Source organism: Coffea arabica, chromosome 2c, assembly GCF_036785885.1.
Source record: "Coffea arabica cultivar ET-39 chromosome 2c, Coffea Arabica ET-39 HiFi, whole genome shotgun sequence".
NCBI classification, from domain to species: Eukaryota; Viridiplantae; Streptophyta; class Magnoliopsida; order Gentianales; family Rubiaceae; genus Coffea; species Coffea arabica.
In genome coordinates, this window is record NC_092312.1 from 2,389,588 (window position 1) to 2,402,430 (window position 12,843).

At 38.3% G+C, this 12,843-nt stretch overlaps 2 protein-coding genes across 2 annotated transcripts; one reads left to right on the plus strand and one right to left on the minus strand.

Annotated features, from left to right (window-relative positions):
• Nucleotides 1-4,391, plus strand: LOC113725022 (oxalate--CoA ligase). Its single transcript, XM_027247986.2, has 4 exons — nt 1-540; nt 1,000-2,065; nt 2,757-2,860; nt 3,660-4,391. The coding sequence occupies exons 1-4, from the start codon at nt 340-342 to the stop codon at nt 3,876-3,878; spliced, it is 1,590 nt and encodes a 529-aa protein (XP_027103787.1). The 5' UTR covers nt 1-339; the 3' UTR covers nt 3,879-4,391.
• Nucleotides 4,392-5,000: 609 nt separating this feature from the next.
• LOC113725023 (tubulin beta-1 chain) lies at nt 5,001-7,739 on the minus strand. Its single transcript, XM_027247987.2, has 3 exons — nt 7,224-7,739; nt 6,484-6,753; nt 5,001-5,960 (listed from the first exon to the last, which is right to left on the minus strand). The coding sequence occupies exons 1-3, from the start codon at nt 7,615-7,617 to the stop codon at nt 5,281-5,283; spliced, it is 1,344 nt and encodes a 447-aa protein (XP_027103788.1). The 5' UTR covers nt 7,618-7,739; the 3' UTR covers nt 5,001-5,280.
• Nucleotides 7,740-12,843: the final 5,104 nt, after the last annotated feature.

Below are 12,843 nucleotides of genomic sequence, written 5' to 3' on the forward strand. Positions count from 1 at the left end.
ATCCCGGAGAAAGATGTACTCTTCGAAACCCTCCCAATGGTGCCACGTGTGGTACCTAACGTACCTGGGCGTCGCCTTCCTCAGTTCCACACCGCGATGCAAATTCTCCGTATATTGCCCAACAGCTAGCACTAGTCGTATGGAATAGTAGAGGAGCATTACAGGAAGGTTCATTCCCCGTCCACATGAAAGTCTATTGAACAGCGCGCCCATGCATAAATACTGCCACCATCGTCTCCCCCAATTCCATTGACACGCTATTTGCCATATATTTTTCCCCACTCATCATCATTTCGATCACTTCTATTTTCGACTTTTTTTTTGTGCCCTTTTTTGTCCATGGAAAATTTGACTCTCTCCGGATTATTGATAAAGGTTGCCGCAAAATTTCCCTCCCGCCGCGCCATATCGGTTCCAGGCAGGTTCGATCTTTCTCATGCAAGGCTTCATCAGCTTGTTGAACGTACTGCTACCCGCCTCGTCGCCGCCGGTGTTCAACCCGGGGACGTTATTGCTCTCACCTTCCCCAACTCCGTCGAGGTCCATTTCCTTTCCCTTTCACTCCCACTTCTTGTTTTCCTCGTCGCAGATTAAGTTTGAAATCGACGAACTAAAAGATTGACAAAATCCTAGAAAGTTCATATTGTATTTGATTTTGGAAGTTGCACCAGTATAAGAACGAGAACAATTAATTATTTTATTTGTTACAATACGATTAAATTGTTGGGCGAGGCTTCAAAAATCTTGCCCAAACATTTAATTAATTAATTAATTATATTGTTTCCATCGGTTCTTTCTCCGCAGACAAGAATTGTTGGTATATTTGTCCCCTTGCTTATAGGCTGGTGGCAATTATTTCATTCATTTGCCGTTTCGCGGTTTTTATGATTGACCGCGTATATTCTGCTGATTATTAGCATTGATTAGTTTGCCGTTTCCGATTTTTATGATTAAATAATTAACTACGTATCAATCTGGGGGACTTCTGACTAATCGCAGTTCGTGATTGCGTTCTTGGCCGTAATTCGAGCACGTGCGACGGCGGCTCCGCTCAATCCGGCTTACACGGCTGACGAGTTCCAGTTCTACTTGTCCGACTCCGACTCAAAGATCTTGCTCACCTCAAAACAAGGCAGCGCTCCGGCTCAAGCCGCCGCGTCTAAGCTCAACATTCCTCACGTCACTGTCGCGTTACCCGATGCGGATTCGGATGTCGCTCTTTCTTCCTCCCTCTCCCAGTACGAGTCGGACCCGGAGCCGGATCCGAACCTGTCATCCAAACTCATCAATGATCCCAGTGACATCTCTCTCTTTCTCCACACCTCCGGCACGACCAGCCGGCCCAAAGGCGTTCCGTTAACCCAGCTTAATCTTGTTTCCTCCGTAAACAATATTAAATCTGTTTACAGAATCACTGAGTCTGACTCCACAGTGATTGTTTTGCCCCTCTTTCACGTACACGGGTTGTTGGCCGGGTTATTGAGTTCTGTGGGAGCCGGCGGAGCCGTGACCCTCCCGGCTGCTGGGAGATTCTCAGCTTCAACTTTCTGGTCAGACATGAAGAATTACAATGCCACGTGGTACACGGCTGTTCCTACTATCCACCAAATCATTCTGGACCGCCACCTCAACAGCCCCGAACCCGTTTACCCAAGGTTAAGATTTATACGGAGCTGCAGCGCGGCTCTGGCTCCTAGCATTCTTGCTCGACTTGAGGAAGCCTTCGGGGCTCCTGTCTTGGAGGCGTATGCCATGACTGAGGCCTCCCATTTGATGGCTTCCAACCCGTTACCCCAGGATGGCCCGCATGTGCCCGGGTCAGTTGGGAAACCCGTGGGTCAAGAGATGGCCATATTGGATGAAAATGGGAAACCGCAAGAGGCCAATGCCAACGGCGAGGTGTGTATCAGGGGCCCAAATGTGACTAAAGGGTACAAGAATAACCCCGAAGCCAATAAATCTGCTTTCCAGTTCGGGTGGTTCCACACCGGGGACCTCGGATACTTGGATTCGGATGGATATTTGCATCTTGTTGGCAGGATTAAGGAGTTAATCAATCGTGGAGGTAAAATTTTGCAAATAATGCATTATTTGTGCTATTAGTTTGGTATTTAGCATAAGTTAAAAGCAATTATTACGTTTGCACTTTAGACAAAGCTTGCAATTTGATGCATTATAGAGTAGTATTTTATAAGGAGGAGAATTTTCATTTTTAAACCATGTAGCTTTTGTTGAAGATTGGCCACTTCAGGTGCATATGATAGTGATTGCTAAAGCTTGACCGCTACTTTCTTAATATCAGTTCAGGCGGGCTGGAGGTGTGGGACAGTTAGTGCTGGTGGGCCCGACATGAAAGACCTTGGCAGAAATGTTAGCAGAAATGTTAAAAAGTGTTAACAAAATTCAGTTGGTGTAAAGATTAACGTGTCACCTTAACAGAACAGTGATTTGTGAAGTTTAAAACTTAACATCCCCACGGTGGGCTTGATTTTTCAGATTACTGAATTAGTAACAGGGGGTTTAAAACTAAGGACGTTATGTCTTACGTTGTAGATTGGACCTGCTAACCGCTGTCCTGATCTTGTAGCTTACTGATGGAGCATGCAACTAATGGTTGTGTCACGGTTCTTATTAGCTTATGGTTGTTACAGCACTATTCCTTCTTATGATATATGGTGTCTGGAAATTTTGACTTGATTGTGTTATCACTCCGTTAAAGAAAAGAAACTGATGGTCTTTCACATAAACAATTTCAGGTGAGAAAATTTCACCAATTGAAGTGGATGCCGTCCTGTTATCTCATCCAGATGTTGCGCAAGCTGTAGCTTTTGGAGTCCCTGATGACAAATATGGGGAAGAGGTAATGTCAGACATTCGTCATTGAGTCACTTTTTAATCTTTAATCACCTAATTGCTGTTGTCTATAGCTAGCCAAGGACGAAAAAGTGTGCACTTGTCTGATGTCTGGTTTCCATCTGGCAGTTTATTTGAATTTCCTAGGAAGTCTTTTGTCAAAATACTCGGATTGACTTATGGTTGCGTTCATGAACGATTACTTTGTCAAATTTCCTTTGTCATCTGAGTATGTTTTATAGTTTCCTGTGAACTTCTGAAGATGCTTCAGCAATACTAGAAGTCCCTGTTGTAATCATAGGCTAGCGAAGCCTCGTTACTACCCACTCTTTGATTGTCTAGCATCTCTCTTACAATGTCAACATCTGCCCTCCATCTTAGAACATCTAACATTTTTGAGGAATTGATTGCTCCGTCTTTCCTTTCCTTACTGTGTAAACCTCTCCTTTTCTGAGAGCGGATTTATGAGGTTGAGTCGGTATGAATTTGGCTCTGCTGGAAGCCTGATTTGTCTGCTATTAGAATGATGTTGTTGTGATGGTTGTCTGTCATATATCTGCTTCAATCAAAAGATGCCATCTGCCAGTCATATAATGTCTGACATGTATTTGTATAGAAGGTTCAATTGAACTCCAATTTTTTGGTTGCACGCAAAATTTTCCCTCCTGTTGTTCCTTTTTTATTTTTTAATACAGAAGTAGAGTAATTCATCCTCCCTCCATCTCTGTAGTTGTTGAGTTGTTCATATGCTGTCTTATTCTTCTGATAACATTCTCTTTATTTATTTATTTTTTTGGTGTTTCCAGATTAATTGCGCGGTTATCCCCAGAGAAGGGGCTAACATTGATGAGAGTGAGGTGTCGAGGCACTGCAAGACGAATCTTGCAGGGTTCAAGGTCCCGAAGAAGGTTTTTATCACCGATTCTCTTCCCAAAACTGCCTCAGGCAAAATCCAAAGGCGAATTGTGGCAGAGCATTTCCTCGCACAGATTTCTACTGCTAAGGTCCCCAAGTTTGGAGCCTAAAGGAATTCATGTTGTATTGGCTAATATCCCTCCTGAGTACCGAAATCAGAACTCAAATTCCTTCCTCACAAATACGTTGATGAACCAATTAAGATCGCCATAGGATGAAAATTTTTTGTTGTACAAAGGAAGAAAATGTGAAAAAAAAAAAAAGAAGACATTTTAGCTTTGTCCAGGTTATTTTTATTCTCAGCTGTCAAAGGATTCGGTTGGGTGTTGCTTGATGGGTAGGCCTTACGTACCATCGGCTCGCATTAAGACGGAGAAATGGCAATTTCTAATGTAATCATGCCCGACCTTGTCGGATGGTGATGGTGGAGTTATTCTTGTTAGATAGGAGAATATAATACATTTTACTTCCTTACAATAAGAATTTGTAATATGACGAGTAAGTCGTACAAATGCCATTAGTAAATCAAGCTCTTTGACGGGGTCAATGGGGTTGATACACTGTTGAGTAAATCGTTAAAGTGGTTATTGAAGTATTGATAATGGCACAAATTAGTTATCGAATTTTTTTTTGACTGAAAAGGTCACTTGGTTCTCTAAAATGAGCCTTTCAGATCATTTTGACCAATTTAGTCGATAAACTAATCTAAAAGGTAAACTTGACCTTCTACTACAGGTTCTTTTTTTTGTTTTTTTTTTTTTCCAAACGATAACATTATTGTTCTACTATAGGTTCTTGAGGATAAAAAAAAAATTTTGATTGATTTCTTAAATAAGAAAAAAAAAAAGAACATATAGCGCAGGAGTACTGAATGTCTGAAACTTCCAGACTTCTGGTCATTCTGTGGGCTTTTGCCACCGGTACAGAAAATAAGACTCCATATCAAGTCTGGTCACTGTGTGGGATTTTGTCGCCAAAACTACGTATAAACAGACCAAATCTTTGTTTATAGGAGTAAATCCAAACGGCAGAAGCAGGCAATCCAAGCTTGTTATAGGAGTTGATTCCCAAGAGATTCAGAAGCAGAGAAAATTACTCTCGTCAAACTATTACATGAAGCGTGTTTTATGCGACACCGACTCCAGGATACCGGTGGCTCGTGTGGTTTATTTATGTTTCACCCACTCCAAGATTTCAAGTAAAATTCCCTCAAAACAGATTTAAGTTTCAACTTCATAACAACCCTCAAGATTAGGCATATCATTTATCACAGGAGCAACAATTTTTGTGTCATGAACATCACTTTCAGTAAAACCTGTAACATCTGATAGTAACCATAACACCCAAAGCCAGAAAAGAGATGAATTAAGAAAAGCACTAATCTGCAAGCAAGAGACTTGCCACAACAGTGGCAAGACTACAGCAATCCAAAATCAGGTATTCAAAGGGTAAACACAGAAGCCTTGCAACATAAAAACCACTGAAATCCATGTTATATAATGCTAAAACTACTTAAGCTTCCTGACCCTCTTCGTCTTCTTCCTCATAATCATAACCTTCCTCATCTGCAGTAGCGTCTTGGTATTGTTGGTATTCAGAAACCAAGTCATTCATGTTGCTTTCTGCTTCAGTAAACTCCATTTCATCCATGCCCTCTCCAGTATACCAATGCAAGAAAGCCTTTCTGCGGAACATAGCTGTGAATTGCTCGCTGACTCTCCGGAACATTTCCTGAATTGAGGTGGAATTTCCAATGAAAGTGGAAGCCATCTTCAAACCAGTTGGAGGGATATCACAGACAGTAGACTTGACATTGTTTGGAATCCACTCAACAAAGTAGGATGAGTTCTTATTTTGCACATTAATCATCTGCTCATCAACCTCCTTGGTGCTCATTTTACCTCGGAACATAGCCGAAGCAGTCAAATATCGACCATGGCGAGGATCAGCAGCACACATCATGTTCTTTGCATCCCACATCTGCTGAGTGAGTTCTGGGACAGTGAGAGCTCGGTATTGCTGTGACCCACGAGATGTGAGTGGAGCAAACCCAACCATGAAGAAGTGCAATCTAGGGAACGGAATAAGATTGACAGCTAGCTTGCGAAGATCAGAGTTCAGCTGACCAGGAAACCGAAGGCAGCAAGTAACACCACTCATGGTGGCTGAGATCAGGTGGTTCAAGTCTCCAACTGTTCAGAAAGCAATATCAATTTAGTCACTTGCTCAACAGTCACTTACAAATTTCTTAAAAATACATAGCCATCTGCTAGCATCTAAGCATTAGACTTCATACTTACGAAAGGATGTAAAAGTATGGAACTCTCATTTAAAATCATTGCTTGCATGCAAAAAATTAACTCAGCCAAAACCTCTGAACAATCTTATCAATCAACAAAATCGAGTTCAAATGACACAGAAAGCTACAAAAGAAACTGAATTTGATCCACTTGTGCTAAACAACACATAATGCTTCATGATTCAGATGGAGTGTCATGAACTCCAAATGATACTTCATATACACTTCTGAAATCGTTCATTTGTCTCCCATTGCATGAATTTCTGTCATCAGTTAAATAGTGATTCATTGACAAACAAGCAAACCACTAAACGTTTAAATCACCATATCTGCATATGCGACGATGTAAAATTTTCTTTGGAGGAACAAATAGTCAAAATCAGACCTGTAGTTGCCAACAAATGCAATGGACTTACAGCTGGGGGTGGTGAGCTTAAGGGTGCGGAAGCAAATGTCATAAAGAGCTTCATTATCCAGAACCATACACTCATCGGCATTCTCAACCAGCTGGTGCACAGACAAGGTCGCATTATAGGGCTCCACAACAGTGTCAGACACCTTAGGAGATGGGAAAACAGAGAAGGTGAGCATCATCCTGTCAGGATATTCCTCCCTGATCTTAGAAATGAGAAGGGTCCCCATTCCTGAACCAGTTCCACCACCCAACGAGTGACACACCTGAAATCCTGATACATCAACAAATAGGTTACTCGTCGGGTTTTACCCATCCAATAAAATCGCCCAGAAAGCACAGAAAATCTTTGCCTGCACAAAATCGAATCAACACAGTAATTTCAAGTTAAACAAAGAGGCCATTGCCAACCAGGCTTTCCAGTTAAGAACCTGGAGAACTATGAGTATATTTCATCAGATCTAGATTATTTTGCATCTTTTTGTTTTTATTTTTTCCCTCTCCGTCTCTAGAAAACCAAGCAAGCATACTTAAAACAAGTCGTGAAAACAACCAGAAACGTACTACTAAAAGATAATCAGAATGAAGCCACGACGAGTAAAGGAGGGAATAAAAACAACCAAGACTTAAGAGTAGCAAAACTGACTAATGAATTCACAAAATCAACAGATCCACTAAAATCACACAGATAACGCGTGAAGGTAAGACATAAAAGAATATCTGTCAGAAACAAGGGTGAAGTACCTTGAAGGCAGTCACAGTTTTCGGCTTCTTTGCGGACGACGTCGAGAACGGAGTCAATGAGCTCAGCGCCTTCTGTGTAGTGACCCTTAGCCCAGTTATTTCCGGCACCGGACTGCCCAAAAACGAAGTTATCAGGGCGGAAAATCTGGCCGTAGGGCCCAGATCTGACGCTATCCATGGTGCCGGGCTCCAGGTCCATGAGGACAGCGCGCGGGACAAACCTCCCACAGCTGGCTTCGTTGTAGTAGACATTCACTCGCTCCAACTGCAAATCGTTGTCTCCCTTGTACCTGCCGGTGGAATCGATGCCGTGCTCGGCGCACACGACTTCCCAGAACTTGGCTCCGATCTGGTTCCCGCATTGCCCTCCCTGAATGTGCAAAATTTCACGCATCTTTTTTTTTTTGTTCAAAAATTTGAAACTAGAGAGGGAGAGAGTAGGAAAGCTCGACTGTAAGGAGAGAAAGCAGGGCTTAAGAGAGAACCGGTATCTTTTCTCAGTTGGAGAGAGGAGTGAGGGAGGAGGGGATTATATATATATATATCTATATGTATTAAGGGATGAGTGGGGGCGCCGGATCATGGCTGTTACCCAAGTGGGAATTTTTGAAATTTGAATTTTCGGGCAGAGAGTGAACACCAATTTTCGCCTCGTTGAACACCAATTTGAGTGTTTATCTAAAATTTTGATCCCGTTTGATAATTGGAATTTTTTGGATATTTATCTAAAATTTTACTGTAGAAGTTTTTAAAAAAAATTTTAAAGTGTGTAAATTTTTGAATATTTTGAAATGTATAGTTTAAAAACTTTGAGAAATTTTTTGAGATCATTGTAGTTAAAGTTTTTAAAAAACTTATAGCAGACAAACTTGACAAAAAACTTGTCTATCAAACAAGGCCTTCAATTTTTTTTGTGTGAGATTGATTATAGAAGAAAGTAATTTTTTTTTTATTTGGAAAAGCATTTTTCTTTCTAAAAATTTTATATTTTCAGTGAACACAAGGCTTTGTTTGAAAAGTCATTTTTTATCAAAAATTATTTGTATTTTTAATGAACATATTTTTTAATTACATTTTTATCTCATATAGTTATAGGACATTTTTTTTTTACAAAAAAAATCAAAAAATAGTAATTTAAACAGACTCATCATTTTTTGCCTAATCTAAAATATACTGTGTATACTTCTAGTAGTAATACTATGTTTGGTTAGTAGATTAATTGAAGTAATTTTGTGAAAAAATATATATATACTAAAATGCTTATTTGACGTGATGTATATGAGATAAAAATGTGACTGAAAATGTGTTAGTAGTACACCAATTGATTGAATCGGGTTGTTTTGTGGATCCCCCTTAGATTGTCCGTTTGGACCGTTCTTTGATGACTCTCCGAATGTTAATCTAACTGTATGCGTGTGTTCTTGATCATTTGTGAGAAAAAAAGAAAAATGTGTTAATAATACAAGTAAGTCCGTACGCGTAAATAAAGTGTAAATAATAGCAGTGTAAATTGTAAACCAAACGAACTCGTACTAGTACTTTTTAAGAGGGTCATTTACGCGCTTTAAATGGAGCGTGAGAGAGAGAGAGAGAGAAAGCACGAAACTGGGGGAATGGCAGAACTGGGTGACAGTGTGCAAATGTCTGATGATGCTGATGCGGTAAAATGGCACGTGATCTGGGAAATGGGCATGTGACTAGCACTGAAATGATATCCAACAACCCCACGCTAAACAAGCCCCCAGGCCCCCACCACCACCAAAAAAAAAAAAAAGAAGAAGAAGAAAGAGTGTGTGCTTCAGTATCGCAAAAGTAGATGGTTAAACAATAATTTTTTTTTCTTTATTTATAAGAATTGTTCCAGGTTTCGCCAAAGAAGAACTCCTAATTAATATCGCCACATTCATTGTCCTCACAATTGTAGAAAAGCTTCCCTCATTCCTCTTCCTTGCAGCCTCTGATCATGCTAGGCAGCCGCTTGGCATTTGTATTTTCAGTGCGGAGACTCCAAGAAATTGGCTCTTCCTTTGGAAAAAAAGGTGAGGCCTTTTCTATATCAGCACAAGCATTACAATACAAGAATAAAACTACTAGTACCATATGATAATTACAGTGGAGAAATTCATTAGTAAACACTAGGGCTGCAAACGAATCGAATCGCCCGCGAGTCGCTCGAAATTCATTAGTAAACACTAGAGCTGCAAACGAATCGAGCCGCTCGAAATATTTGGACTTTGGACAATCACCTTTTTATTAAACAAAAAGAATGCGGTCAAAAGCTTCTGTAGTAGTAAAAGATAAAGCCCACTGCTATCTCCAAAATAATAATTACACATTTATTTCCGTTTTATTCACACGCTCTCTGACTTATATATGCATTATCAACATATTTTTTAATCACCTTTTTATCTCACATATTCGCATTAATAAAGTGTTACAGTGTTTTTTTTTTTTGTTAATGAAATTATCTCAATAATATACTACCCAAACGCACAAAAAGCCCAATATTTGGAGATGATTGACTTCTATCAATCTACACATGTTAAGAAATGAGTTGAACTTAATGCTGGAGCTTCAAGAGCTTCCAAAATGCCACGACGCAACTAGAGTGCAAGTGTTTATATGATTATATACCCGAAAACCTCATGCTCGTTATATGTCGAATTTTGGTACCAACCCAAAATATTTTTTACGTATATGAGAAAGAAGTAATTCGTTTCTGCAAGGAAATTGATGAGTGTGTTTGGACAGCCAATTATTTGGCCAAATATATTTGCTGACATCACCATTACAATTTTCAATACACCTTTTTATCTTCCCAATTACCTTTTTATCTCACATACATCACATCACAAAAAGTGCTACAGTAAAAATATTTCAAATAACTTATAATCCAAACACACTCGATGACATTCCAGGGTCTAACCCCACGTCTCTTATTTACCCGTCCGTCATCAATGCGGGCAGATGTTTGCAGCTGCGGATTAATGTGGATGTAGAATTTCTTTTTCTTTTTCTTTTTCTTTTTTTAAGTAGGCCTACTACACCAGTCCCGACAAATCCAAATACTTTGCGGTGAGGGCAAGTCTTAATCAGGCCCATGGAAATATAGCTGTGTAGCAGAAGAACGAACATACAGCAGAAGCGTAACTTAGGACTTGGCCCATAGGTCCCATACCAAACGTGCGTCTCACTCGTTATACTACTGACTCCAGAAGGGTCCGAAAAAAAGGGCCATCAGCTGTCACCTGACAGAACAGTCAGGAACCTCGATCGCTAGGGAAGAGGGAGCAACCGTTTCTCCTAGTTCACAATCAAGATTTAGTCAAAAAAACAAAAAATATTATACGATTCAGATTTTATTTTGTATCTTAACTTTAATAACATGTGTGAAATTTATAAAATTTTATTTTAAAATTATCCATTATTAAAAGTAAATTATATCACATATAAACAAAATTATATTGTGTAAAATACAAATAATTTACAGGCCGTTCCTGGTCGCGATGGCGAGTGGCCGGACAAATTCTGCAGAATGCACGATACCCAGGCTTGCTTTAAAATGCCACTCAAATCTAAACCCCAAAAAAGGAAAAGGGCAAAAAAAGAAAAAATGAAGCCACTCAAATCTAATCGAAACACACACCAGAATTACACGCGCTTCAAATCTCTGATTATTCATGAATGTACGCACGTTGAAGACTTTATCCAATTATTATTCGGAACCTTAAAAAATATATATATGTATATCAGTCCAAATTCCAAAATCACAATAATGTGGTCTCCACCGGGGATGGGTGTCTGCCTGGATTTGATGTTGAAGAGAAGCAAACGAGTCATCAACTGAGTGCCCAAGTAACCATCATACCACCTTCGGAACCAAGCAAAAAGAAGAAAAGAATACCCAATCCACAAGTCACATTTTGCTTTCTTTTAACGTGCTGATGTTCACCTTCCTGCTAATTTCCTCAACTTTTTTCTTTCCTTTTCTTTTTTAACACAAAATTTTATCACCCTTTTAGTGTCTTTTTACCCTTTTTTTTTATACTGGTAGTATTAGTATTAGCTAGTTTTCAGGAAGTACACTGAGTGTGTTTGGATAGTAAATTATTTGAGATAATTTTATGAAAAAATATTGTAGAAATTTTTTGATGTAATCTCACTGTTAATGTGAGAACTGCAATGATGGACAAGCTATAAGAATCTTTGTATGAAACTTGTGGTTCTAAGGGTATGTTTTGATTCGTTGTGGCGATCATAGTTAAATCCAGCCAAATCTTTTATTACAAAAATACAAAAAATATATATATAGAGGTCAATTTTATTGGTCAAAGGAAAAAATATGCCGTTGCAAAGGAAAACAATTAATTGTGTAGTAATATTTTTAGTTTGTTGCATATTTTTTGAATGTTCTGTAGATCAGATGAAAGCCATGCATGATTTTGTAGACAATCAAAACTAATATAAAAACCGTACAGGCTTTCAAGAAATTAAAAAGGAATAATTTCAGAAATCTCAAGGGAGATTTCTGACAATTTCACTTAGCTTCTCTTAGGTTCAAGAAATTACACTTATCTCTCTTGATATAGTAAAATACCTATAATACCCTCAATTTAGTAAACAATTTTAAATTTACGACAACAAATTTACAAAGCCTAAAAAAATATATTTTTCTGTCTCTTGTCTATTTTCTAGTTAATATAATATCTTTTTATTATCTTTAGTTTTGTGAATATTAGCAATTTAAAATTACAAAATCTATAAAGAGAGTAAATTATGTGTCAAACGAAAAGGCAATACAGAGGCTCACAATGATAGAGAAATAAATAATGAAAATAATGATTGAAGTAGGAAAAAGAACTAAAGATGTAGAATTTGTCATATTTTTGTTTGTTGCTGAGAAAAACTTTTATAAAATATCAATAATTACATAATGATTTCTTTCACTGGATTATACTTTTTTTTATTATGATTTTATTATAGAGGTAGAATTTATTCTCTACTTTCAAGCTATTAATATTTTTGAAATCATAGGAGGGTTGTAATGGTGGTTTAAGTCAAATTAGCTTATATTGAAAAGGTATTTGAGTATTGATATTTAATTTAAGAGTATAAAATTGGTTATCAATGAGGGGTTTTTCGCGTGTGTGCGTTTTTTTTTATTGTGACAAGTATTGATACTGCATATGCAATATGAGATTTTTTTGATGACTACTTGATTTTAGAACTTATGATTGGATAGCTGTTAGGCATCTGGCTTGTTGATTTTTGTAAAGTGTGAAAGAAAATGATTGAGTATACTATATTTTTCTTTCTTAGTTTTGTATAAAAGGGCAATTTAGAATTTTTGAAAGAAAATCTAAATTCTTGGTTCTACATTGTTACTAAACAGTAAAAATATGGGAGGTATATGTAATTGTTAAAATTTGAGGGGAGCTCTTTTTTAATTGCGAGAAATTTCAGGGGAGGTTTGTGAAATTATCCCAATTAAAAATGGTGCATCGATATGCAGGTTCCTGAAAATATATCAATAAACTGATTTTCAAGGAAAGCGCTACAGCTTAAGTTTTTCACCGAGGAAATCGCGGAAGATCTTGCGCTTTTACGCGAAAGAGATGAG

Excerpts from the sequence above, each read along its gene's own strand:
- LOC113725023 (XM_027247987.2), bottom strand. The coding sequence starts at position 7,617 with ATGCGTGAAATTTTGCACATTCAGGGAGGGCAATGCGGGAACCAGATC. Across the intron at positions 6,754-7,223 it reads AAACTGTGACTGCCTTCAAG|GATTTCAGGTGTGTCACTCG; the intron begins GTACTTCACCCT and ends TTGATGTATCAG. Across the intron at positions 5,961-6,483 it reads TAAGCTCACCACCCCCAGCT|TTGGAGACTTGAACCACCTG; the intron begins GTAAGTCCATTG and ends CTTTCTGAACAG.
- LOC113725022 (XM_027247986.2), top strand. The coding sequence starts at position 340 with ATGGAAAATTTGACTCTCTCCGGATTATTGATAAAGGTTGCCGCAAAA. Across the intron at positions 2,066-2,756 it reads GGAGTTAATCAATCGTGGAG|GTGAGAAAATTTCACCAATT; the intron begins GTAAAATTTTGC and ends AAACAATTTCAG. Across the intron at positions 2,861-3,659 it reads ATGACAAATATGGGGAAGAG|ATTAATTGCGCGGTTATCCC; the intron begins GTAATGTCAGAC and ends TGGTGTTTCCAG.